Source organism: Zingiber officinale, chromosome 1B (genome assembly GCF_018446385.1).
Source record: "Zingiber officinale cultivar Zhangliang chromosome 1B, Zo_v1.1, whole genome shotgun sequence".
Lineage (NCBI taxonomy): Eukaryota > Viridiplantae > Streptophyta > Magnoliopsida > Zingiberales > Zingiberaceae > Zingiber > Zingiber officinale.
The window spans coordinates 36017663-36044237 of NC_055986.1; the positions used below are offsets into that span (position 1 = coordinate 36017663).

General features: G+C 36.8%; 3 protein-coding genes and 1 pseudogene across 4 annotated transcripts; 3 read left to right on the forward strand and 1 right to left on the reverse strand.

The window, feature by feature from the left end:
• The first annotated feature begins 4551 nt into the window (after nucleotides 1–4551).
• On the forward strand, nucleotides 4552–14227 carry LOC122054849 (annotated as a pseudogene).
• Nucleotides 7908–10593, reverse strand: LOC122054840. Its single transcript, XM_042616270.1, has 3 exons — nucleotides 9014–10593; nucleotides 8531–8927; nucleotides 7908–8447 (listed from the first exon to the last, which is right to left on the reverse strand). Exons 1-3 carry the CDS (start codon nucleotides 10528–10530, stop codon nucleotides 8094–8096), a joined length of 2268 nt encoding a protein of 755 aa, XP_042472204.1. The 5' UTR covers nucleotides 10531–10593; the 3' UTR covers nucleotides 7908–8093.
• A 1891-nt stretch (nucleotides 14228–16118) lies between the features above and the next one.
• LOC122054856 (RNA polymerase I-specific transcription initiation factor rrn3-like) lies at nucleotides 16119–21815 on the forward strand. 2 transcript variants are annotated; one of them, XM_042616291.1, is made up of 16 exons: nucleotides 16119–16357; nucleotides 16576–16719; nucleotides 17211–17315; nucleotides 17397–17468; nucleotides 17561–17632; nucleotides 17713–17952; nucleotides 18018–18128; nucleotides 18213–18314; nucleotides 18399–18515; nucleotides 19109–19177; nucleotides 19300–19406; nucleotides 19728–19811; nucleotides 19889–19985; nucleotides 20562–20684; nucleotides 20946–21130; nucleotides 21251–21815. In XM_042616291.1, the coding sequence occupies exons 2-16, from the start codon at nucleotides 16606–16608 to the stop codon at nucleotides 21585–21587; spliced, it is 1935 nt and encodes a 644-aa protein (XP_042472225.1). In that variant the 5' UTR covers nucleotides 16119–16357; nucleotides 16576–16605; the 3' UTR covers nucleotides 21588–21815. The 2 variants fall into 2 exon arrangements, with proteins under 2 accessions (XP_042472225.1, XP_042472218.1); XM_042616284.1 differs by having other exon boundaries at nucleotides 16215–16357; nucleotides 16480–16719.
• A 1201-nt stretch (nucleotides 21816–23016) lies between these two features.
• Nucleotides 23017–24393, forward strand: LOC122051871 (expansin-A16-like). Its single transcript, XM_042613217.1, has 3 exons — nucleotides 23017–23253; nucleotides 23340–23676; nucleotides 23901–24393. The coding sequence occupies exons 1-3, from the start codon at nucleotides 23100–23102 to the stop codon at nucleotides 24214–24216; spliced, it is 807 nt and encodes a 268-aa protein (XP_042469151.1). The 5' UTR covers nucleotides 23017–23099; the 3' UTR covers nucleotides 24217–24393.
• The last annotated feature ends 2182 nt before the right edge of the window (nucleotides 24394–26575 follow it).

Here is a 26575-nt window from a genome sequence, read left to right on the forward strand (position 1 = left end):
ATCAATTTGGATGCTGCTAGCCTATGCAGCACACAAGGGATTCAAGCTCTACCAAATGGATGTAAAATCCGCCTTCCTAAACGGAATTATTAAAGAAGAAGTGTATGTTAGCCAACCCCCTGGATTTGAAGACTTAGAGCATCCAAACCATATCCTTAGACTAAAAAAGGCCCTATATGGACTAAAACAAGCACATAGGACTTGGTATGAACGACTATCTAATTATCTTTTAGAAAAAGGGTTCCACCAAGGACAAGTAGATCCAACCCTTTTTGTAAAAACCTTAGAAAAAGACATTTTCATAGCTCAAATTTATGTAGATGATATAATATTTGGCTCAACAAACTCAAAATTTTTAAAAGAATTTACGAACTTAATGGAAAGAGAGTTTGAAATGAGTTTAGTAGGGGAACTTTACTTTTTCTTAGGTCTACAAATTAAGCAAACAAAGGATAAAATTTACATATACGAAACCAAATATGCTAAGGAATTAATTAAAAAATTTGGCATGAAAAATTCAAAAATCATAAATACACCAATGTCAACTAATATCAACATTGATGCTGACCCAGAAGGAAAACCAGTAGATCCAAAATACTATAGAAGCGTAATAGACAGCTTACTCTACCTAACTGCAAGTCGACCCGACATACTATTTGCAGTAGGTATGTGCGCAAGATACCAATCCTGTGCAAAAGAGTCACATCTAACATTTGCTAAAAGAATACTTAGATACATCAAGGGCACCCTAAATGTAGGACTCTGGTACCCTAGAACCTGCACCTTTGACCTTTTTGGCTATTCTGATTCAGATTATGCCGAGTGTAAATTAGATAGAAAAAGCACAAGTGATAGCTGCCAAATTCTAGGTCAGTGCCTAGTAAGTTGGTTAAGCAAAAAGTAACACTACGTTGCTCTATTCACTACAGAAGCTGAATATATAGTCCTAGGAGAATGCACTTCTCAACTTCTGTGGATGATGCATACACTAAAAGACTATCAACTAGAATATAAAAATACAAAAAAATTTATTGATAATATGAGTTCAATTAATCTAACAAAAAAAATCCAATTCACCACTCTAGAACTAAATACATAGAGGTAAAACACCACTTTGTAAGGGATCATGTAGCTAGAGGTGAAATTGTACTTAACCATGTTGAGTTCAAATCTAACATAGCTGACATTTTCACAAAACCCTTACCTGAACTCGAGTTCAGTACACTTAGAAGACAAGTAGGAATGTGTTGGGTAGAATAGATCTTAATTTTCAAACAACTTTCCTACATCGGACTTAAATTTTTTTTTTCAAAATTGCCTTATCTTTTAAAATTCTAGGAAAATAATGTTTTCAAAATCCCAATCTTATTAGTCTTTCAAAATTTGGACTTAGCCTAGAATATTCCCCTTAGATATCATGCTCCCCTAGCTTCAGCCAGAGCATCTCACAAACACACTAGGCATAACTTGTTTGTGTTTGAAAGAAACTTAGAACGGCGTGAGATGCATAGGGTACAGCCTGGACTCTAGAATGCTTATATCTGTGCATCATAGTGAGTCTGGGCATTAAAAACTAACTCTACATTAATCAAGTTAAATGATCCAGCCCTAGTCAAATCTAACTGGATTACTAACTTAACTTGACTAACCAAGTGAAAATTGGTGCCCTCTAAGTATTCAGCCAGTAGCTAAAGGTTAGACAGTTGGTCAAGGATATTAAAATTTCAAATTAACTCAGCTTACACTTTAAGGCTCTGATACCCAACTGATTCATTTTCAACTCATGCTTGGACATTAGGACTTTAATCTTACTACTCCTCCCTTGCCTTTAAGGATTTTCAAATTATTAAAAATTTTGTTTTGACTTCTATAGTCGTCTTCAAAACTAACCTTTTGAATTCCATTTCAAAAATTAAGGTCTCAAGTTAACCCAACTTTTCAGAAGTGTTAAACTAATTCAAAATTAATGATCCTTAAAAGGCTTTAAAAATTTAACGAATATTTTTCAACAAAGCCTTTCAAAATTTCTCTTTTACAAAGTTAGCCTACTATTTTCGAAACTTGCCTATTGAAAATCATCTGTGTCAATTTTTTCAAAATTTAACCTAACTTTGCACAAATGATGGCTAAGTAAAAAGAGTTCTTCAATTTTTAGTAAAACCTACAAAATTGTTGGTTTATAGTAAACTTTTTTAACACTAAATTTATTGGTTTTAAAACTTAGACTTTTCAACGTGTCTCTTTCTCTCTACAAAAGTTTTTGATATATGGCAAAGGGGGAGAGTGACAAATTCAAAGAACTTACTTAAATTTTCTTTGATTTGAAAATGCTAGCAAATTCAAAGAACTTACTTAGTGACAAATTCAAAGAACTTACTTAAATTTTCTTTGATTTGAAAATGGTAGCAAATTCAAAAAACTTATTGAAAGTTTCTTTGAAAATTAAAAGAACTTAAAGAAAAAGGGGAGCTAATATTAAGGGGGAGTTTATTTTAAGGAAGCTAAATTTATCATGCTTGTGTTTATCATGCTTATGCTTATTCTTTATTGCATATTTTTACTTAATTTTGAATTTCGGTTGCCATAATCAAAAAGGGGGAGATTGTTGGTGCGGGAAGCATCCGACGATCGAACCTTAGTTTTGATAATGGAAAAGGGATTCAAAGTTAAGATTAATTGTTATCTAATGTGCTTAAATGAGATTGCAGGAAAGTCCTAACTACGGTTAGACAGGTGAAAAACCCTAGGGGGTGGTAACCCTAGGTTTTAGGGGGTAGTAACCCTATGTGGTAAAAAATCCTAAAGGGCGGTAACCTTAGGTCCTAGGGGCGGTAACCCTAGGTGAAGGAAAGTCCTAAGGGGCTGTAACCTTAGGTCTTAGGGGGTGGTAACCCTAGATGGAGGAAAATCCTAAGGGGGGGGGGGGTAACCTTAGGTCCTAGGGGGTGGTAACCTTAGGTGGCGAAAAACCCTAGGGGGCGGTAACCCTAGGTCCTAGGAGGTGGTAACTTTAGGCAGAAAGTCCAGTCGATCTGGAGGACCGGACTGACACCAGGTAATCTCTCCTGAGGGGAGTAGGTGAGGACGCGTTCTCCGTAGAGGGAGCTGTAGGCGTCGGGTCGACCTAGGGTTTCCGGTTGGAAATCCGAAGTCAGACCCGGACAGTCCGTTGACTATCAATATTTCACTTAGTATACTTATTCTGTGCTAACTTTGTTTTGCACGGTATGTGTTTGGGACTAACACATTTTGCAGGAACAAAGAAGCAACTTATACCTCGGATGAACAGTGTCTGAGGCGCCTCCATGGAGCTTGGAGGCACCTCGGGTGCAAGCCGAAGCCAGCTGTCCAGAGGAGTTGGAGGCGCCCTCAACGTGACTGAAGGCGCCTTGGACCAGGGATAGAAGGCGCCTTCAAGCTGATAAGGTGCGACGAGTTCAGCAGTGATCCACGCGGCTGACTAGGGAGGATTGGAGGCGCCTTGGATGGTGTTGGAGGCGCCTCCAGCACTGTATAAAAGAGGGATTCGAGCAGGAGCCAAAAACAACAATTCTAAAGCGAACCATCTCCAACGTGTTGCTAACGAAAGCTTCCGATCAAGCTGCGACAAGCTCCCGACAACCCGGCGCTCCGTCTTCCATAATTTAGTTGTCGGTATTACTTTAAAGTTCTTGTGTACTCATTCTATACTTGTACTGAATTTTACGATATTATAGTTGTTGCCCAACGTAAACGCTCAACGAGCGTGGGCCTTGGAGTAGGAGTCGCCACAGGCTCCGAACCAAGTAAATCACTTGTGTTTGAGTGTTTGACTGTTTTATTTCCGCTGCGTTTATTACTCGAGTTTTGCGATTCTGAAACAAGTGAAAGTCATGAGCGCTATTCCGCTGTTTTATTTTATCCTAATAGTATGAAACGATCGTGAAGGTAACCTATTAGGTTTAAAGAATAGAGTGTGAGGAACCAAGTTCGATGGAGAGCCAGAGAGATGGCTCTAACTATGGGGAGTTAAATTGAGGCTTATGAAACAACTTTGAATATAAACCTCAAGGAACCAAGCCAAATATAGAACTCAAAGAACTAAGCTCAATAGCTGATAGGGTTCACCTATTCACTTTGGCACTTGAGAAGTCAATCATTTATTTTAAGAGTTTGAAATATGTCATATGTGTGATATGCTAATCTAAAGCGAGATTATGTAGACTTATTAAGAATAAACTTGTTATCATGGAATATCACTTTGAATAATTTAGGGAAGTATAATTGATTCTCCAAAAATAGAATTATAGGATAATCATGGTTTTCAAAAATTTAGGTTTCACTAATTATATTTAAATTAATATTTGTTTCACCGACAATTCATCTTATATTTTAAAATCGGTGGCAAACTATTAATGCATTCAAACTAATATTATTTCATGATCTAATAATCAATATTGCTATTTTATTTATAAAAAAATGATATGACTAATAATATTAATTTTTATAGGTGAAATAAAGATAATTTAAAAACTTAATAAGATCTAACATTTTTGAGGATATTTTGAGCAGAGATCAATATAAAGGGTGGAAAAGTGAAAAATTGGGTCGTCAGGTGAAATACAATATGAGTCGGTGACGGGGAAGCCAGCGCGCCGGAGAGTGAACGACAGAACCATCACTGAGCCAAACAGAAAGCCAGCTGATCTGCTCGCAGCGCTCGTTCTTCGTTCGGAGATGGAGTATAGAAGAATCAAGGACCAGGTAAGGATTTCATCGCTATTCAATTGCTTTTGGGTAAGTTAATCTGGCGTCGGCTGCTCTAGATCTCTTCGGAACCCTACAGAATTAACAGAAAAGGAAGGGTTTCATTGGAGGAACGGCCGATCTTTGTTTGTTTTTCTGTGTTTGAGATGATGCTTTTACTGGATCCGAAATGCGGTGGTTGGTTCCGTGATTTCCCCGGAACAAAGCGCGCGCCTTTTGGTTTTGCGCATTTGCTCTTATTAGATTAGGGATTCTCAACTTGATTTCGCCGATTAAATTCGATGGTTATTCTCAATGGCTTCTCCTTGAATCTACTGACCTACATGATTTGGTAACTTGCAGGAAGATTACGATGGTAAACCGCCGACCGATATGGAGAGTCAATATGGGAAGCCTTTCTCTGGAGGTATGCTTTTCAACTCCAATATGTCATCCTGAAACATTGGTTTCATATAATTACATTAATGTCCTCCCTATGATTAACTGTGATTTTCTGCAATACAGTTGATATTGTGTCTAACTCTGGAGCTGTCACTATCAACAAACCTAATTGGAAGCTAAAGTAATAAATCTTTTTTTTTCTCATGGAAATAATACTAAGTTAAGAATATACAAAATTGTATGCTATGACTTTGTCTTGTAGAATATGTAGATTATCTTCTGTAGTTCTATTGTGCAAAGCTCTAATTTTACTGCCTCCTCAGGTCAATTGTCACGCTTGCATTGGCATTGCTTACAAGCTCACAAGCAATACTCATTGTGTGGTCTAAAAGAGCTGGAAAATATGACTACAGTGTAACCACGGCCAATTTTTCAGTGAGTGTAGAATGTGAAACCAATTTTAGCAGCACTATCCAAGTAACAGGATATCTCTTTGGCATGTAAAAGCATAGCAGATTTTGTTATACTATGTTGACAAAATCAAAATTCAATATGACTCATTAAAGTGATATGGCAGAGAAATATCATAAGCACAAGTTGCATTCTCGTTATGTTTGATAGGTGGAGGCTTTAAAATGCATCTTCTCACTTGCAGCGCTGGTTAGAATCTGGAATAGTCATGGGGTTACAGCTGACAATAAGTAAGCTACATCTTGACCATTGATTTTTTTATAGTAATACATCGACATTTGAATGTTTCAAGGATCACCAAGTGCATACATTTTCCTTCCCCTTTGTGTATGTTGATTTTAGAACTTTGAATCATTGCTGAGAAGGGTTTGTAGCAGCTTTTAGGAAATTTTAGTTTGATTTTGTTGGTTGATCAAGAACAGGTTAAATTCTATACTTATCATCTGTGAATTGTCAAATTCTTGTTTTGTTTTGGTCATCATGTTTTGCATTTATAATGTCTCTTTGCTTATGTGCTTGATATAAAAAATGCTTTCTTTCAAGATTATTTTAATATATAAAACAAGTCTGCTGATTTCTTGGTCAATGTGCTAATATCTTTTATGATTTACTTCATCCTCACTAGTGGTATGTACTGTGATTGTATTTCTTACTCCTAACTAATTGTTTGTTTTGATCTAACGATATTAGGTTATCTACAACTTTTGGTGAAGTCAGTGTTTATCCAATCCCTGCGTTACTATATCTTGTTAAAAATTTAATGCAGGTATGCATTTTTTTTCTCTTGTGGGGGAATTTGAATCCGAATATAAAGATCTAATGATATTTTATGCAAACAGTATTACATCTTTGCGTATGTGGATGCTCCTGTAGTCCTGTTTACCAGATACTGAAGAACCTAAATATCATTAGCACTGGTATTTTATACCGTATCATTTTGAAGAAGAAGTAAGAAATATATTTGGTAAAAGTTACCATCTAATCATCTCCCATAAAAGTTCATCTTCTTCATTTGATGGACAATTACAACTGTTTTGACTCCGTTTACTGTACATTAATCATCTATATTTTGCAACTGTGGTATACTATGCAACTTTTGTGACTAATTTCTTGTAACATTTTTTTTTTTGAGTTCCTAAATGATGTTCTTTATGACAATCCATAGAGTTATTAAAGGGTAGCCCGGTACATGGAGCTCCTGCCAATGCGGGGTCCTAGGGAAGGATCTATTGTATGCGACTTTACCTTGCTTTGCAAGAGTGTTTCCGAGACTTGAATATGTGACCTAGACTCTAGGTCACATGAAAACAACTTTATCGTTGTGCAAAGCTCCCCTTCATTAATTGACATTTTAATAAAAGGGTAGCCTAGTGCACAAAGCTCCCGCTAATGTGGGATACCGGGGAAGAATCTATTGTATGTAGCCATATCCTGCTTTACAAGAGATTGTTTCCAAGATTCAAACATGTGACCTCCAACTGACATTTTAGTAAAAAAGGGCAGTCCGGTGTACGAAGCTCCCGTCATCCAGGATCCGTGGGAAGGATCCATTGTACGCAGCCTTACTCTGCTTTTGTTTGCAAGAGACTGTTTCCAAAATTCGAACCCATGACCTTTAGATCACAAAGCAAAAACATTATCGTTGTGCCAAAACTCCTCTCCAACTGATATTTTAGTAATCAAGAAAATTGCTTTGTTTTTATTCACATCGATTGAAAACCAATAGCTTATCATTACCCTGAAAACCTTTAGTTGTATGATAATTTTTGTATCAAAGTTTCATTGTAAAAGGAAAGTGACGAGACCATTTTCTGAACATAGACATGGACCTGTGAGTTTGAAGGCCCCACACCCCACCGCTCATCAAGCATTAATTCCAGAAGAACTAAATAAATTGTTTCATGTGTTGTGCGAAAAAAAAAGATGATATTTCTTCATGTTGATCCTTGTGCAGCTAATAGCTTATTTCTTTATTTGCTCACATTTCACATAACTGTGATGATTGAACTAAAGAAGGGAAAAGTCTACTATTGATCAAACTTCAAGGAATCTGGTAATAATTGTGTTCAAGACATTTATTGAAAGTTGGTGTTTCCACTTTTATCTTATGTTCCTGTGTTCTCTTGTAAATTGTGTATTCTGACACTAATTCTTGGTAGTAATTAGATTGGAATTTGGAAATATGATTCCCAGGACCAAGGTTGTCAAAATCGAGATTCTACGTTGAAACGGAAGGGAGTTGTAGAATCGTAAACTCGTAGTATCGTAACACGAATCGTAGGTTTCTACCAAAATGTAAAATTATATATAAACATATATATACTCATAGAAAATAACATAGATAAGATTAATAACCTCAAAAACACATTAAACATTTGATTAAACTAAACATTTATAAGGTCTTCTACAATCCACACATAAAATAAGTCATAAGTCACAAATTTTAGATAACATATAAGTCTACAACATGAAAAATAATAGTCAAGTTCTAAGCTTCATAAATTCATGAATTCATAATCATCCTCCATGTGTTCTTCATCTCCAGCATCCTCCATGGCATCTCCACCTTCTTCAACTTCATCATCATCATAACTAGGCAGCTCCAAATCATCATGAGGTGCTCCACTACTAGGTCCTTCTTCAACTGGAACCAAATCTTCATTTGAAGCATCCAAATCTAAATTTTCACTATCATCCACAATCCAATCATCATCAGAAGCTAGGTCATCAATGCTATAGTCATTGACTTTCCTCAATTCCTTCTTCTTGGCTAATTTTGAATTAGCCATCACAAAGACTACGTCATTCATCGTTTTTGCCTTCAAACGATTTCTTCTCTTAGTGTGGACCTAAATAATAACAAAATCAATTAACACATACTCATATAATCACATACAACTAGGTAATTTCATTCAAGAATGAAATGCAATACCATCTCAAATGCACTCCAATTCCTCTCACAGCCAGATGAGCTGCATGTCAAGCTCAAAACACGAATAGCAAACTTTTGCAACTCAGGATGTTCATAACCATATGATTCCCACCATTGTGCTGGAGTTTTGGTTTCAATTCCACAAGTGGCTACTGCACTACCAAAGAATTTCTTTCGATATTTGAAGTCTTCCAGTTGAGCATCAATCTTCTTTACTTCTTCCATACTTTCAACCATCCTTTGTAGACAATCATATATTCCTCTTTTCACTTCAAAGTCAGCTTTAAAATTAGGACTGTAATGAAATTGAGGGTTAAGGTAATAGCCCGCAGCATGCAAAGGCCGATGTAGTTGATTATCCCATCTTGCATCTATAATTTCCCATAGAGGCAAGTAACTAAAGAGTGAGAAAAAATTTGAATTAGTTTCCAAGAAATTATAAATTTATACGAGTATTTAATAATTAGTAATAAATTAAGTTACCTTTTCTTAATACCATTAAAGGCAGCTTGTATCTTTTCTTTGGCCCTGTCCATTTCCTCATAAATGAACCCCATGGCAGGCTTCTCATCTGAGTCTACCAAACGAAGGACTTTGATCAAAGGATAAGCACTCCTCAAGCATGTAATAATGCTTTTCCAGAAGTCCTTATCCATTACCACATTTTCAATAACCTTTCCATCTTTAGTCTTTGCAAATTGACTAGATTTCCATTCTTTGGATGTAAACATTCTAATCAATGCTCCCTTATTGTCATTCAAGCAACCCAAAGTCAAGTAAGATGTGGCAAAACGGGTAGTGGCTGGTCTAATCAAATCCTTTTCTTTGGTAAAATGATGCAATAGAGAAATAAGCGCAGTCCTTGAATAGATGTAAGTTGTGATCTTTTTACCTCGTGCAATTGTCTCTTTATGTATTGGTATCTTTTTTTCAAAATCCTCCAACATTAAATCGATGCAATGAGCTGCACAAGGCGTCCAATATAGCCTCTTTCTCTTCCCCATCAACATCTCCCCGGCTGCTTTGTAGTTTGCTGCATTGTCTGTGACAATTTGCACTACATTCTCTTCACCAACTTCTTCAACAATTTCATCCATCAACTTGAAAATCTTGTCAGCTGTTTTAGATATATCAGATGCATCAATTGACTTCAAAAAAATGGTTCCCATAGGACTATTAACCAAGAAGTTTAATATAGTCCTCCTCCTCTTATCTGTCCACCCATCAGTCATAATTGTGCATCCCATTTTCTTCCAAAATGCTTTGTGCTGCTCTATAACTTCTTTGGTGCAATCAACTTGTTGTTTCAAATACTTGACTCTAATCTCATGGTAGGATGGAGGCTTAAAGCCAATACCATGTCTTGCAACCAAGTCTAGCATCTTCTTGAATTCATCACTTTTTGCCACATGAAAAGGTATAGCATTATTGTAGAAAAAAGAGGCAATCCCTTGGCAAGCTTCCTCCCTCAAATTCTTCTTGAAAATGCCATTGATGGTAGTTTGACTACTCACACCCCTTTTCTTGAATAGATCAGCAGGATTCTTTGCAATTTCTCGCCTTTGTCTTTTTGCACCCTCCACCTCCTCATCTTCATATTGGCCAAGAGGACTTGAATCACTTGATCTTCCTTCAATCTCCTTTGCCCTCTTTATTAAATTTTCTTGCAATGAGGATACAATTTTCCACATTTCCTTCCTTACATCATCACTAACAGCCTTGCATGCTCCAACATCCTTTTGTGTTCCTGCCAAATGATGCTTGAGTCTATAAATCCCTCCATTTATCACCTTTTGACAGTATTTGCATTGCACTTTCTTTGGATTTTCATCAACTGCAATTCCATGTTTCCAACCTGGATCAGATCTATTTCCAGGAGCATTCACTGCCAATCTTTTGGAATCTGAAGTTCCACTAGTTGTGGAAGCTACGCTTGGAGTGGCTGCACCACTATTGGAGCTTGCTTCACCAGACCCACCAACACTAGCTTCTCTACTCATTTTCGTGAAATTAAAGAAGAACAAGAACACCACCACGCAGCTTCAGCTTCACCAACGACACTACAACTCTGCAACAGCAGCTCGCGAACCACAGACGTGGCCAATAGCCTTCAGAGATGCAGACGGGACAGAGACGGCCAAAGAAGTAAAGAACAGAGACCCACAGATAAGATAGATGGAGAAGGGACAGAGGCGGATGGTGGCGTACCTTTAATCGAAGTCAGTCACAGTGCCGGTCGACGCACACCGGACGCACAGGGAGGAGGAGACAGACGCGTACGTGAAGGAGACGATGGTTGCTGAAGAAGAACGAAGCACAGCAGTTGCGGCGACGATGGCTCGCGACGCGACTTAGGAAAGTTAGGGTTTCTTGGACCCGTGTTTGATCGATCGCTGCGATCGACCTTCCGGTCTTGGAAAACCAGCGGACATTTCGCGTAGAATCGTTGGACTCTTACGAGTCTACGATTTCCGCTACGCTTCCACGCGATTCTGCACGATTCCACCCGATTCCGCTTCCGCCTGGGCACGCAACGCGGAAGGCCACCAAAAACGCGTAGAATCGTGCGATTCTACATTCCGACTCGCGATTTTGACAACATTGCCCAGGACAGTAAAATTGTGGATCTTCAATTTTCAAAAGTGCTCCCTTTTCCACTTATTCCTCAATTGAGGGGGCGTTTGGTTCAAATTTATCAATTGGAATAGGAATGGATTTGATTATAGGGTCAATAGGAATGAGAATCAGGATTGCATTATTAGTGTTTGGTTCAAAATCCGAAATGGATATGATTATAATTGATAATGTTTGTTTCAATCAACATTAGTAATGGGAATCAAATAAATTTCCAATTTTAACCTTATTAGTTAATACATTAAAAATTATTAAAAATAATAATATTTCTATTTTTAAAATAACATATATGTTAAAATTATTATAAAAGATATTTTAATTTTTTCATTTTAATTATTTATGTATTTTAATTTGATTCATTTTAATTTGAAATAGAAATATAACAGTGGTCATCTGCTTCTCCATTTTTCCAGGCCACCCCTGTTTCTTCTTCCTCTCGTCAATCCTTCCTTCTCTTCCTAAGTCATCTCCTTCCCTTCGACATGGATCACTTCGATTTGCCGGTATGCAGCGAGTTCCGTACGTGATAGGATTGAAGAGGGAGGGAGGGAGGGAGGGAGGGAGAGGGGGATCAGTAATTCAGAGAAGATGGGAATGAATTCAGAGAAAGGGAGTGCACTGCTTTTGGTAGCGTTGGTGAACAAAGACGATATTGCTGTGGGAGTTGGAGGAGACGGTGGCATATCAGATGACGGCTCCATTATTTTCCCTAATGTCGGTGGATTTCTTCCTCTGATCGAACAGGTACTACATTTCTTCCATTTGATCGAGGTGGCGGCGGCGTTTCGAGAGCAGCTGCAAAGAGAGGAGAGGAGATGCGATGGGAAATATTAGGTTAAGGGTATTTTTGGTATTAGGGGAATATTTTGATTACTGCAAATACAGGAATAGATGATTGAAGGGTGGGACACAGGAATGAACCATTACCCACTAATAAGGAATCATTCCCCCATTTGTATTCCCATTCTTGTAAACCAAACACTAACATTGATTGTTATTCCCATTCCCTACTTGTATTCCCCCAAACCAAACGCCCCTTCAATCATTTTTTGCTATAAGTTCCAAAGGTGAAGGATATTCTAATTTTACCATCTCAAATTGGTTAGTAGTTTAAAAAGAATAAATAAATACATGGCAATTTCCACATCTTGCCAAATCCTGTGTGACTTCAATCCTTTGGTTCAAGTTGCAACTTTGTTATGTAGCAGTGGACTAACTTGGATAGAATGTAACTATTGTATTTGTCCCCATCTTCACAATCAAACATAAATATGTATGAAAAGTTTGGTGATTGTTGCTTAACTATGGTAATTCTTTTTTTCAGGTTAAGTGAAATTCAGTGGGCAGCTTTTATTTTGTTATGTGCTGGATGCACAACGGCTCAGCTGAATTCCAAGTAGGAATAATATACTTGACCACTGCTACAGTAATTTTTGCCTTGTTGGTCCCAATTTGTATTTTAATGCCATCTTTTGTGCAGTTCTGATCAGGTTCTTCAAACTCCAATCCAAGGTTGGGTGGGTGATGGCCATTGTGAGTCTTAAACTAACCATTCTGTTTGTATCTACCTTTCCCTTCTAAGCGTTGTTCCTGACTCCAGTCTGATTTCAGCATATGAAATTTATCTTCCAGGTTATGGCGCTTCTAAGTGGCTTTGCTGGGGTGTACACAGAGGTATATTCTGTCTGACCAGTTGTGCAATGTTAGCATATGATCCAATTAAATGTGAACCTCTGTGTTACGGCTATGGTATCGTATGTTTGTGCTCTGCATCTCCACTTATGTTTGTGGTAAACAGGATCTATCAATGCTAAGCAACAAGAATTCTCTCTGTTTTCTTCTTGCAGGCTATTATTAAGAAACGCCCTTCAAGAAATATTAATGTGCAGAATTTCTGGTTATACATATTCGGGATGGTTTTTAATCTAATTGCAATTTGGGTCCAGGACTATGATGAAGTTATGAGCAAGTAATATACAGACTTTTTATTTCCATTTCCTCAATGTCACCATCAAATTATCTGATCTAGAACCGTCATGTATGACCTGATTGGGCAATTTGTTTCTTTGCAGAGGATTCTTTAATGGTTATTCCTTCATTACAGTTTGTATGATTTTGAATCATGCACTCAGGTAGATACTCTATGATTCAAGTTTAGTTATCTGATATCTTTTTCTGCACTTCACTGAATCTGGCGTTTCCATTGCAGTGGGATCGCAGTTTCAATGGTTATGAAATATGCTGATAACATTGTAAAGGTAAAAGCACCTCTACGTTTCGTGATGACATGTATTAAGCCCTATAAAAGTACTAGTTTGAACGATAAGCACAACATCCATATCATTAATTAATATATGAGATAAAACTCGTTTTCAAGAGAAAATTTGGATTTCTGTGCCTAAGTTGTTAGTGATGCAAAACAAATTTGGGAGTTGACTATGCCCTACCCCGCTATAACTAGCCAGCACAAGTGTTTCCCTGTTTGTTTTGACACCCAACATTTGCAGGTATATTCCACTTCAGTCGCAATGCTTCTAACGGCCATTGTGTCAGTGTTCCTTTTTCGCTTTCATCTGTCACTCGCCTTCTTCCTCGGCTCCACGTAAGCATCCATTTCTCTCTGCAACACTTTGCTTCAATTTTTAATTGACAAACCGATGAGGCCAAAAGTCAACTATGTTACTGATTTCCTACACCATGATCAAGTCCAGGCCTACATGTATTCTTGCATATGCATCGGAATTCATTGGTTGTTTTTTTTAGGGTTGTTTCCGTTTCTGTGTACTTGCATTCAATTGGGAAACTACAACTGCAAAAGTGAAGCTTTTGCTGGGAGAACGTCAAGAAGTTGAAACAAACTCCATCTTCCTAGTTTTGTGCATCAGAACTCTAATTCCAAATTCTTGTGGGAAAAATTTGGTAGTGAGATGAACTTGCATCATTGGAGAGAGATCACTGAGAAGTATGCTCCTTTGACATTTGACACATTGTTAATTGAGTGGTTAGTCAATCTTGTATATTCATTTTCCTTATAACTAAAACGTTGTAAAGATGGAGCTTTTGATAGATTGTTAAAGGTTGTTGCTTATGGTGGGGTTTACTAGCATATCCACCTCGACTTTGATTTTATGCTTAATTGAGTGTCGTTTATCTAAAGTAGTTCGAGTTCAATTGAACCGGAGTTGTTTAATTGCCCAAGTTAAAATTGGTTGAACTCTAACTAGCTTGTCAAGATGAGTTAGTCTGGAATAGCTGAACTTTATGGCCTCTAAATTTGTCATGTATATATATTCTATGATGTAAAAGGTAAAGTGGTCACCTAGTAGTTTTTTCATAGTGACTCCATATATTTTGAAAGGGAATAAATTATGAGGATTTATTTAACCTTAGTCGAGCCATCTTCTTAGATAGGAACATGAGATAATCCGAAATAGTATTTGTACTTGTTGGGAATTCGAAGCCTCTCTAGTGGTAAGTCTTGTTCGAATACCAAATCGACTATACTTGTAGGGTGCTATGTATATGTATTATCACTTGTTATATCTCTTAATAAGATTAGGAACATGTTCTAACTGATTTTTCCAATAATATTTTAACACTTTAATACCATACATAACTTTGAAAATACCCGAAAGGCATACATGTTTTATGTTTTGCCCGCTAAATTTAACTTTTTTTTTTCTTTTCTTTCTCTCTTCCTTTTTCTCTCTCCCATGCATGTAATATCTTTTCTCGCCTCTCTTTCCTCTCCTCTCTCTCTTTTGTATATATTATGTATAGGGTGAGTATAGTCATCTTTTAACCACCATGCATAATTATTATGGTATTGATTTTTAGAAATTAGTATCACAGCTTAATTACATTATTTTTTCTCCTGAGGATTTGAATTGGTACTGCCACGGGTCTGATTTCCTACAGATCAAGATCGCATTCTAGCTGATTCTTTCAATAACATTTTAATACCTCCGGAGAACTTGAAATAAGTAATAGAGGGCACCATTAGACTTCTTGCGGTTTCAGAAATTCATAGGACTTGAAATAGATCCAATCGAACATGTCTAGGTTCATCAATGAGTTTTGGTCGAAATTCACTGATGAACCTAGATAAGTTTGATTGAACTCATTTCAGATTCTGTGGATTTCTGAGGTCGTAAGATGCCTAATAGTGCCCTTCATTACTTTTTCAACTTCTCCAGAGACGTTAAAATGTTATTAGAAAAATCAACTAGTGTTGGGTATGATATGAACATATAAGGCTCAAAGTATATATCAGATTTAACATGAGCTTTATATGAATTGAGTCTGATATAAAATTCATATCAGGCCAATGCTAGTTTATTTCCAATGCTAGTTTATTTTTCTAATAGCATTTTAGCATTTTGGATAAGTTGAAATATGCAATGGAAGATACCATTGGACTCTTTCCGATCTCAGAAATCCACATGACATAAATGAATCTAATCGGACCTGTTTATAAGTGGGTTTCTCGATTAAAATTTATTGATGGATCTAGGGATGTCCAATTAGATTTATTTCAGGTTATGTGGATTTCTTAAACGGTAAGAAGTTTAAGAATGCCCTCTATTACTTATTTTGATTTTTTGGAAAATGATAAATTATTATTAGAAAAATTAGCTAGAATATCATCATGATCTCTAGAAAATTAGGCCTGTAATACTGACGTTTCAGATTCTTCATAGGAAATGATAATATAAATAATATAAAAATTAGTACCATAATAATTATGGTATGTATGCAAAAGAGAGTAGAGGGAAGAAGAGATTTTGCATGAGAGGAAAGAGAAGAAAAAAAATAAAGAGAAAAAGTCAGATTTGGCAATGAGATAAAATGAAAAAAAAAACTCATCTTTTAAGTATTCTTAAAGTTTAGGACGTTTCTGGTCAATTTCAAACTTTAGGTGGTCTTTTATAAATTGCTGTCATTTGTAGGTACAACCAAGTGAACCAACTAATTCTGTTAAGAGTTTCGAAATCTTCTCACCGCGTGATTTATCTCATCCGTTTAAAAGGCGTGTGCACCCAGTCGTCTGCTCCTGGAACCCTAATAACCCTTCTCCCCTCGCGCCTCCTCGTCGTAGCCGCTGCCTCCTCCTCGGCGCCTCGCCGAGTTCGGTTCGCCTGCGGAATTCACGATCATCGGCGCGGCGCCGAGAGATACGCTCCTGCACGCTCTGTAATCCTACATCTCTTCTCCATTCATAAAATGATTATTTTTTTTTTTATTTCTTTTGTTGGTCGTTTAACTTCTTGAGTCCTTAATTTGAGTAAAGGAGTCACTTTTTACGATGTTTGTAGTTGTGCTGGCGGATCAGCGAGTTTCGTTTCACTAAGCTCCTTGAAGCTTAAACACAAAATAATATTCGGAGACTTTTATATTGTTCGTACTATCAGCTGCCTGAGCAAGAACTTCGTTATCCGACGATGGGGGTGGAACTGCAAGGGTATGACTTTCCTGTTGGTGTGGTGGAGGACGGTTACCTCAGTGATTCGGAGGCTTTTGCTTCTGTTATAAACGTTATCAATGGTGTTCGGATGGTGAGAAGCCATATTGACCTTTTTACGCAATCTTTTGTTATAATATTTCTTAATAATTGAAATGCCACCTTGTGGTATTGAAATAACAAAAATGGAGGTAAGTACTTTGATGAAAAATTCTTATTTATGAATATAGTTTTTTTCTTTCAATATTTATGCTCTTCACTTTACTTAAGATTGATTATCTTTTAATGTAAAATTGAGGCTTCAGGAAATACTTTTTCCCCCTTTCACTGTGGAGTTTATTGTTTCATGCATATGGTTGGGAATAATTGATATGACATTTGATACACTCTCCATTTGCATTTGTACTTGTAGAGATGCATTATTTTTTTCATTTGGCATCAAGTTAAGGTCAATTTAATTGATAGAAGAACACTGGTGTTGTGAAGTAAATTTTTATATGGAGCAGTAATTTGTTGTTTTTGTAAGCATTAAGTTAATTTGGATGATACTTACAACATCATTTAACTCTTCTATTTTTTTTTCAGGCTCCATCTTTAGTACCTCAGAGCAATAAGGAGCAGTATGATTACCTTGTAACTGTGGTGAACCCAGGCAAGAGAATTGGTCAAGATGATGAAGCTTTGACGGCGGTTGGTGGTCATATGTAAACTGAAACCTATTCATGATTAAGATTTTAGAAATTTAACATTCTTTCTCTCTTGATTCTACAGACAGCATTGAAGGCACTATCAAGAGCTGTTTTCAGGCTAGATGCTGTATACCATGGTTCCCTACTAAATAATGTATGTTCATGCACTCTCCTAGAATGCATATGCTCACTCTTTCTCAATGTTTCATTTTTTTTACTTACAATTGGCTTCCATATGTTTATTAGATTTTTATGTCCTCCATTTGGGATTATGGGTTGGATGCGAGAAATGCATTGCTTGAATTGATCACTGCATTGGTATGCATCTAATGATTTTTTTGTTGCTCACTTTATTTATGAAATTTGCTGATGTCATCCATTGGATCTTCTGACAACAGGCCACTGTACCTGACAAATTTCTTGACAATTGTTTGTATACACTTTTGCACAACCTTCGGCCACCCAGTCGGTTAAAGGCACCCTTTAATCAATCAAAAAGATGGCTCATGAGAAAGGAAGAAGTTCGTCGTGAAGTTTATTTGGCATTAAATTGTATTAATACTTTAGTACCTCTTGCCCCAGCACGACTGAAGATTTTAATTGAAAAATGTATGCCTAGATTCACTGAAGACAAATATGTAAGTCATGAAACATAGAAATGAAACAATATATCAAGCAAAGACTCAATTGACACCATTTGCAGGTTTTGATGACATATGTTGAAGGCATACTTGAACTAGAAAGAAATGAAATTGGAAAATTCCTTGGAAGGACAGTGTTGGCTAGAGTGGTGGATTTGTTGATAGACTTGGATGTGAGTATATGGTTTGTTTGGTTTCTGAATTATTTTTTCTAGATTAACTGAATGGTGTGAAATTCTCATCTTGTTGTGTGACAGGTAAACATACCCTGGGAAGACATTCTTCAGGAAGAACCAAACAAAGGCATATTTGCAATTGAACTTGGAGAGTGTAATGAAGATGATGAATATACTACTATAGTACATGATCTACGAGCATATTTTATTCCAATTCTCTTCTCAAAATTTTCATTGGAGACTTAAATGCATGTCTCACTTTTGTAGCCTAATATGGACACTCTGGGTTTAGTGAAGAACACTTTTGCTGACAAATTGGATGGTTTGATGTTGGTGGCATGTGAACATCTTAAATCATGTTCAGAGAGTGGCCATTTATTAGAGGTATGCTTCTTTGAAACCTCTTTGTTTTTACAAATCTCTTAGTATTTAACTGGTGTGGTAGTTAGATAAATTCTATACTATGTTGGTTTCTTCAAAAATGAATGATGAATAATGTGATTTGTTTAGAAAGTAAAGAAGCTTCTTACTTAAGAAGCTGGTTTTAGGATTTCCCCTGCTGATTATTGGAAATGGAACTTTTATTTTGTTGTAGACACTCACAAAGAAAGTTAAAGGGTGACAGCAAAATGAACATGCGTAACATGAATCAGGAAGTAAGAATAAGAAATATGTAAAGAGATCTGCAGTTTCAGATCATTTAACAGTGAATTTGATGTTTAATGACCTGGGTCAGTTTTCTGTTCAGATATTTAGCATAAAATATGAACAAGAGTCATTTGTTAGTGGCTTTATACTTCTTTTCTTCAAGGTGAGATTGAATTGGCATTGCCTGAAGTATTGCATATTCTAACAAACATAAACGCTCAATCCTACAAATAAATGTTATCGGCATGTTGAATGTCTTGAAATTACTGTTTTTGGGCACTTTGCAAATAGTTTTGCTCCTCTTTTCACATTTGTATTCTGGGAAATAGGTGTTTGAAAGACTGTCAGAAATCTTCCAGAGGGCCATGTTAAAACTTCATAAGTCAAAGTTTACTCAGGTAGTTTTGTTTTTTGTTTCTTCACATCTCTTTTTTATGTGTTTGAGATTTTGTTTGTATCTTTGTCTCATTATTCTGTAAATGATATTTGTGTGAACTCATCTAATTACTTTTTGGTGCAGTTCCTGATGTTTTATGCCTGTTCATTGGATCCTGACACGTGTGGTTTGAAATTTGCTATAATGCTTACAGATATTTTTATTTCGAAGGATGAGGATCCGGATTCCAGGTATTTTTGACATTTTAAACTGGAAATATCATTAACTACTGTACTAAGCGATAATTAATGTGCATGTATTGTTATTTTACAAGTGTGGACATCATTGGAATTTTGGCTTGATTGCATAATTATTATTGAGCAGTATACTCCATGTGCTATTGTGTTAATTGCAAAATTAGATCATGGCCATGTTGGCATTTTACTTGAGCAATTAATATTGTTTTTATTATTATCGGATCTTATGAAATCATTGAATCTACTTATTCAGTAAAGTTATTTGCGTATATATCTTGATGAATGCCTGTCACTTTATTCTTCTTCTTTATGCAGAATGAAGGCTATTGCATATCTTGCAAGTTATTTGGCCCGGGCTAAGTTTATTCCTTCTTCCCTTGTTGCAAGCATACTTAAGAGGTTCTTTTAGTTTTCTTGTTTTTTCTTCTGTGTAGCTTTTTGTATCTATTTTACTTAAATTATGGATCGTGGTTCAGATTGGTAGATTGGTGTTTTGAGTATTGTCAATTGCAAGATAGTTGGGTAAACAAAATCAGTCCTCAAGCTGACCGAGTATTTTATTCTGGATGTCAGGTACATCTTAGTCTCTTTGATGGTCTCATATGCTCATTTTCTATGTGGAAATTTTCTTCCCTTTCGTTGATGGAAAAGCGAGAGTGAAGAAAAAGATTAGGGAAATCTTTCCTCAAATTTTTTTATTGCTTTAGATGAAAAACTCACATTTGCATGAATGGAGCTTAAATCCGTGCCATAATTTTTTTAATCTATTTTTACTTTTATATGTATTTTTATTTTTTTATTTTCTAACAAATAATGTTTTAAAATGTTTCAATATTCCATTTTTTAATGATATTTGTATTCTCTTTTTTTTTTTCCATAGTTGTTTCGTAACAAGAAGGGCCTAAATTAGATGGAATTGACCTGTTTGGTTTTGAGAAATACCAGCTAATTTATTCAGTTTTGTTAGATCCTTATTATGTTTGACGGTTTTTTCCCAATTACAAATAATTTGCAGCTGACATATATTTATTTGATCATTATAATATTTTTGTTCCATTGAAGATGCAAATAGGTTGGCAGAAAATAATATAATTTTTCTATTTCTTTTTGATGTTCATGGAGTTTTATTTTATTTTATTTCTTTTATAGGCTGTGATGTACATCCTTTGCTTTCGATTGCGATCCATCTGCGATGTCCCTCAACTGAAGCAGCTGCTTTTCCACCTGCCTGTTGATTCAATTTTGCATCATCCTGTCTTGGATCCTCTTAAGGTATGTAAACATTTCGTAACTTTTTCACTATAAGCTAAGTAGATAAGCTGAAAATCATGTCAAATTAGAGAACAGAAGAACGAAGAGAGTTGAGGAAGAGAGAATCATATGCTAACAACAAACTGACTTGTATAAGTGGGAAATGATAAATTGTTGTCCGGCTGATGTTCCTGATATTTCGTTCTTCACTAGATGCGGGTTTCTGAAACATTATGAATTAGTTTGGATTGGCATGGTATCAATTTCTTGTACATTATGCAGGTGTGTTTGCCCTTGATCGTTCAGGAGTTCCTGAGGCAGGCACAGACTGCCCGGTTGTTTAAGAAACCCATGGCTTATTCATACGACAACTCGTTGGAATCTGAATTCTCAATGGCTTTTGGAGGAATTCAGCGCTTGGACATGTTCTTCCCATTTGATCCATATCTTCTAAAAGAATCTGACAGGTAAAACTCGTTCCTCATGACACATCTGATCTACTTCAATCAAGGACTTGTTCTCCGAAAACCAGGGTAAGAGCAGTATTTGGATTCAGAAGCAAGTCATTGTTTTTTATGCTTTTGCAGATTCATGCGACCCAATTTCGAGTTCTGGGACATGGTGAAGACAACCTACAGTGACTACGACAGCAGCGAGGGAGAGGACAGTGAGGGAGAGGACGAACTCAAGGACCTTGGTCCTTCCAATTTCCCCAAGGATAACGACGACGAAGATGATCTCGACCTAAAAATCGACAAGATGTCAATTACCCCGAACCCCAGCTTCCTTCACCAAATAGCCACCAACTTCGATCAGTCTTCGCAGATGCCGGCGAGAATAAGACCATCTCAGAGTCCTCCATCTCCTCGTCATGGGTTTTTATATACAAAGAAAGAAGAAAGGTTAGACGATCAAAAGATTTAGGAATCAGCTTGACCAAAATTAATAGTCTCGTATCTCAATCTCATTGTTGTAATCTTAGTTTGGTTTTGGTGATTGCTAAAGAGCTTTTTTGTCTGGGTTCGAGCTTAGGGAGGAGGTCCATGTAGAGTGGAACTAATACTGAATTTTGTCCCTTTTTGGTGAAATTAGTTTTGACAATTTTGTCATTGTATTTAAGTTTATGAATTTTAAAAACACGCTTTTATGTTATATTTCTTGTAGATTTAAACTTTTGTTATACTCAATGAAAAAAATTTACAGCTCTATTTAGGCCGTCTAGGATTTATAAAATTTATTACAAGGTCATTATACAAAATTTAGGACAATAATATTTTTCTTTTGTGCATTATAGAATGTTTAATTATTATGTTTTTTAAAAGGAAACAAAAAAAATATATATTAATGATTGAAACAAATTGATCTTATTCATGTTACATAAAATGATATGTTGGTCTGATGTAATAGAAATAAAATAGTAATTTACATTATACTTTAGATTTTAATTCTGTAAATGCTTATTGTTTTAAAATAGTAATAAGAAATTAATTTGGACAATATGAACCTTAATTAATACATATTATAATGCCTTTGAAAAATCATTTATTAACATTTAAAATGTAAATCTTTAGTATATATTATTCTTCTTTAATGAAATTGTATTTTTAAGTTTTCAACATTTTGATGATCAAGGGCTATTAAAACATTTCTTCTTTAGATTTTGAAATATTTCTCTTTTTAACTTGATTTTAGATATGCATGAGATTTCTTAGCCTTTTAAAAGGGTTTTCATGTGGGTTTACGGGCTTATCAATAAAATTTAAAATTTATTAAATAATAATAATAATAATAGCAATTCCATTATTTAATTTCTACCGATGGTATTGATGGAAGTTTGTTAAATGTAAAAGGACACGTATCCAATTTTTTATTTACTATTTTCTTTTAAATATTTTATTTTTAATTGATCGGTAGTAAGGAGGTGGAGTTAATGTTTCATTAATTGAGTTATAAATAGAAATTAAATTATTTTATTAAAAAATATATAAAATTTAAGATTAATTAAAATCTATTTAAAAAAACCGGTTTACTTAATGATGGCATCGCCGTCCAGGCAAAATTAAAGCTGAACCGGGTTTGATTACAATCCCCAAAAACGCCGCAAAAGAAGAGCCACTTTGTCCCTCACTTCATGGATTATTTATATTTTCACCCTCACATTTTTATTCCTTTATCATTTCACATCCAGATCTACCTCTATTAAAAAAATCCCAAAGTTAATATTATTATTAAGGGGAAATTAGGAGAAGAAGTTTTAGAAATAAGAAAGAAAAAAATGAAATATGAAATTGCAGGGCTCAAAATGAAATTAAACTCTTTTATAATCCTTTCCATCGTCTCCTGCTTCGCGCTTTGCTTATCCGAAAAAGGGAGCTTTTTTTTTGACCAATCGACCTCAAAAGCCTCGAAGAGCATCGTCCTCCTCCCCGACCAGCCATGAACTCCACGCCTCACCGCGCACTCCTTCTCTTCTCCTTCTTCTCCTCCATGGCGGTTTCTTTTACCGACATCAGCAGCGGAAGATACGGCGACCACGGCGGGTGGAGGTTGGCCACGGCGACCTACACCAGAGGCACATCGACTTCCGCCGGTAATACCACCGTCGACCAAGTCAGATCCCTAATTAGCTTTGAGCTGACCCCAAAACCCTAATAAAGGTCTCGCCTTTGTTCGCAGAGCGAGGAGGCGGTGCTTGTGGATTTGGGGATCTCGGCGACTGGGGCTACGGGACGCGCGGCGCCGCCGCCGCCGCCCTGAGCAGCGCGCTGTTCGAGAGAGGGATCGCCTGCGGCGGGTGCTTCGAGTTGCGGTGCGTGAACCACATCCTCTGGTGCCTCAACGGGAGTCCCTCGGTCGTCGTCACCGCCGCGGATTTCTGCGCCCCCAACTTCGGCCTCCCCGGCGACGACGGTGGCTGGTGTAACTTCCCCCGGGAGCACTTCGAGATGGCGGAGGCCGCCTTTCTACAGATTGCGAGGAGGAATTCCGATGTGATACCAGTCCAGTACAGAAGGTTAGAATTCTCAACTCCCTCATTGAATTTCTCCTAAACTCGTAGATCAACAACGTCATCTGAAATCACGAGAGTTTGATGATGAACTCAATGACCACCAATTTCAAAACACAATTTATTTCATCCTTTAAATCATAATACGCATTCAATGGCTCGGGTCCATTGAATTAGTCGATCACACCAGTCAATCGAGTCAATTAGCCGGAACCATGGCCACGGTGCAGGGTGCGATGCGAGAGAACTGGAAGGATGAGGTTCACAATGGCAGGGAAGGCCTACTTCTTCCAAGTCCTCATCACCAATGTGGGGTCAGATGGTCAGATTGCAGCAGTTAAGGTGAAAGGTTCGAGAACTGGATGGATACCCATGGGAAGAAACTGGGGGCAGAACTGGCAGTGCGACGCCGACCTACGAGACCAGCCGTTGTCTTTCGAGGTGACTAGTAGCGGCGGAGGAGGAACGGTAACCTCGTACAATGTCGCTCCGTCGAACTGGCAATTCGGGCAGATGTTTGAAGGGAAGCAGTTTGAGGAACACTGAAACAAGAGCATGAGTCTGAGAACAAGTGAAGATAGAATTGTAACGTATCCTCGAAGAGTGCTTTTATACCTTTTTGACTTCCCCTCTTATTTGTGTTCTTGGAGCTTGAATATGTATGAAATTCTAACAGATTTACAACCTTTGAAGGATTCAATCACAACAGAGTTTGCTCTGGAATATTTGGAGTAATCAAAGTGTGAAGAATTCTTTTGGGCAAAAATTAAAAATGCATTTTTTTTATTAGAATAGTCAAAGATATTTTTTAAAAAAATTATAATTAAATAGGTGTCTCACTCCATCTATTTCCCTTTAGGGTATCTATAGTGGAAGCTCCCATTTTAACATGGTAACGAAGGAATGAGCTCCCAAGGGAGCTCTTTGATTTTAACGAAGGAGTGGCTCTATGTTTACGGAGCTACTCCTTAGAACATCTCCAGTTAGAACTTCGACCGGTGACGTGACATGAGTGATGGACCTCCCTCCAAACAATAGAGACGCTCCGTGCTTGTGGAGCTGCTCCATCATCAGTAATTTTTTAATTATTTTTTTTCAATATTTATTATTAAAAAAAAATACACACACAACATGCTGAAGAAGATATTGAACGTTAAAGAAGATAAGACGTTAAACACAGCTAATTTGATAATCGTTGTTCAACGTTTAATTTTTTTAATTAAAAAAAAATCTATAAATACATCACGAATTCTTTTTTTTTTTATTTATCTCTTTCTTCTTTATTTATTTCATCCTTTCATTCTCTATTTATATTCGAGATGGACGAAAATTTTAATACTTCTTTTACAAATATTTTGAATTCTTCAAATACAAAAGAAAATACATCTTCTCAAAGTATCCACATTCTTTCAAATCATGATGCTTAATATCCTTAATTTTTCTCTCACACGAAACTCTTTCCCTTGTCAGTTGATCAACTTTTGCATGTTTATTTCACTGCATTAGATCTGTATGCCCTTCTTTAAAGCATACAATTTGTTTTCACGTTACTTCATTTGTTATCTTATTTTTCTTGCTCGTGTGCATCCTTGAACTAAATCCGGCTTCTCGTGCATATTGGTTGTAGAACGAATATGCATCCTCTAGTGATGAGAATTTCATTCCAATTTGTGGTTTTCGATCTTCTGAAACTTGGGGAATGTATTCCTGATCATCAACTCTATTTTCTTCCATTTCTAGGCGCCATCACATTATAATTGACAAAATATAATTAGATAAAAATCACAATTAAACCCTCATTACTATTTGCATAAGTAATGGAAAATATATATGGTATTCAAGTGACAATATATGGAGCATTCCAAAATTTTGATTGCAACTTAAAGCGCTGCAGAAATCATAAATAAACAATTAGGTGCAGACTTCTTTATAATATCATGCATAAGGGTAGTGTGAAGCTAACTAATTTAGTAGACATTATAGGAGAATGTCTAGTTATAATTTTTATGCCTGTTCAGTTATTTGGCCAATGTGACTAAGAACATAAATGTTACATCAAAACAGAAACCATCAAAACTTCTTATAAAAACATTGATCATGCACACTGATATTGTTAATTGATCTTATAAATTCTTCCCATTTGATAATTCCTATGCCTGTTCAGTTCAACAGAAGAAGATATTACAAATTACAACATAACAAATCACAGATTCATCTACGCTGATATTGTTAATTGATGTAACATTGATCATGCACTTCTTAGTGGAACAAAATTTCAAGTTCAATTAAAGTCGAGCATCAATCTGGTGCGGACACTGCTACAATAAATTAAATGAGAAACAATAACAATAATAATCTGTGAGGTTTTACCTGCAAAGAAACTGGTTGCATTGAGAGACAGGAACCCTAGATACACCGACGGCTGCTGGACGAGGATGGCTGCGACAAGTGAGGGACGGGAACCCTAGCTCCGTTCCACAAGCCGAGACGAGGCCGCGGGAGCGTCGGAGTCTTCTGTTCTATCGACGCAAGGCCGCGAGCCGCACTCGCGAGGGAGGATTAGTAGAGGGTGGCGACTCGGTGAGAAGGAAAACTCACAGAACTTGGCGCATTAGGGCAGAACCCGGGACGCGAGGGAGAGAAGTTGAGGGTGGCGGCGGAGGCGAGAAGAAAGGCGAGGAGAAGATCACTCCGCGGCGAGAAGGAAGGCGAGGGCAGAACTCGCGACACGAGGGAGAGAAGTTGAGTGCAGCGGTGGCGGGGAGAAGAAAGGCGAGGAGGAGCGCGCTAGGGCTTAAGTGGAATGCGCCTCGCGTATTCTCAGCAAGTGACGCGGACCTTGCCACGAGGCGCGGTCCGCACAATTCCGTAATATATATATATATATATATATATATATATATAT

Excerpts from the sequence above, each read along its gene's own strand:
- LOC122054856 (XM_042616291.1), top strand. The coding sequence starts at position 16,606 with ATGGGGGTGGAACTGCAAGGGTATGACTTTCCTGTTGGTGTGGTGGAG. Across the intron at positions 18,315-18,398 it reads ATGATGAATATACTACTATA|CCTAATATGGACACTCTGGG; the intron begins GTACATGATCTA and ends TCACTTTTGTAG. Across the intron at positions 19,407-19,727 it reads GATGAGGATCCGGATTCCAG|AATGAAGGCTATTGCATATC; the intron begins GTATTTTTGACA and ends TTCTTTATGCAG.
- LOC122051871 (XM_042613217.1), top strand. The coding sequence starts at position 23,100 with ATGAACTCCACGCCTCACCGCGCACTCCTTCTCTTCTCCTTCTTCTCC. Across the intron at positions 23,254-23,339 it reads AGGCACATCGACTTCCGCCG|AGCGAGGAGGCGGTGCTTGT; the intron begins GTAATACCACCG and ends CTTTGTTCGCAG. Across the intron at positions 23,677-23,900 it reads ATACCAGTCCAGTACAGAAG|GGTGCGATGCGAGAGAACTG; the intron begins GTTAGAATTCTC and ends GCCACGGTGCAG.
- LOC122054840 (XM_042616270.1), bottom strand. The coding sequence starts at position 10,530 with ATGAGTAGAGAAGCTAGTGTTGGTGGGTCTGGTGAAGCAAGCTCCAAT. Across the intron at positions 8,928-9,013 it reads TTTAATGGTATTAAGAAAAG|TTACTTGCCTCTATGGGAAA; the intron begins GTAACTTAATTT and ends CTCACTCTTTAG. Across the intron at positions 8,448-8,530 it reads ATTGGAGTGCATTTGAGATG|GTCCACACTAAGAGAAGAAA; the intron begins GTATTGCATTTC and ends GTTATTATTTAG.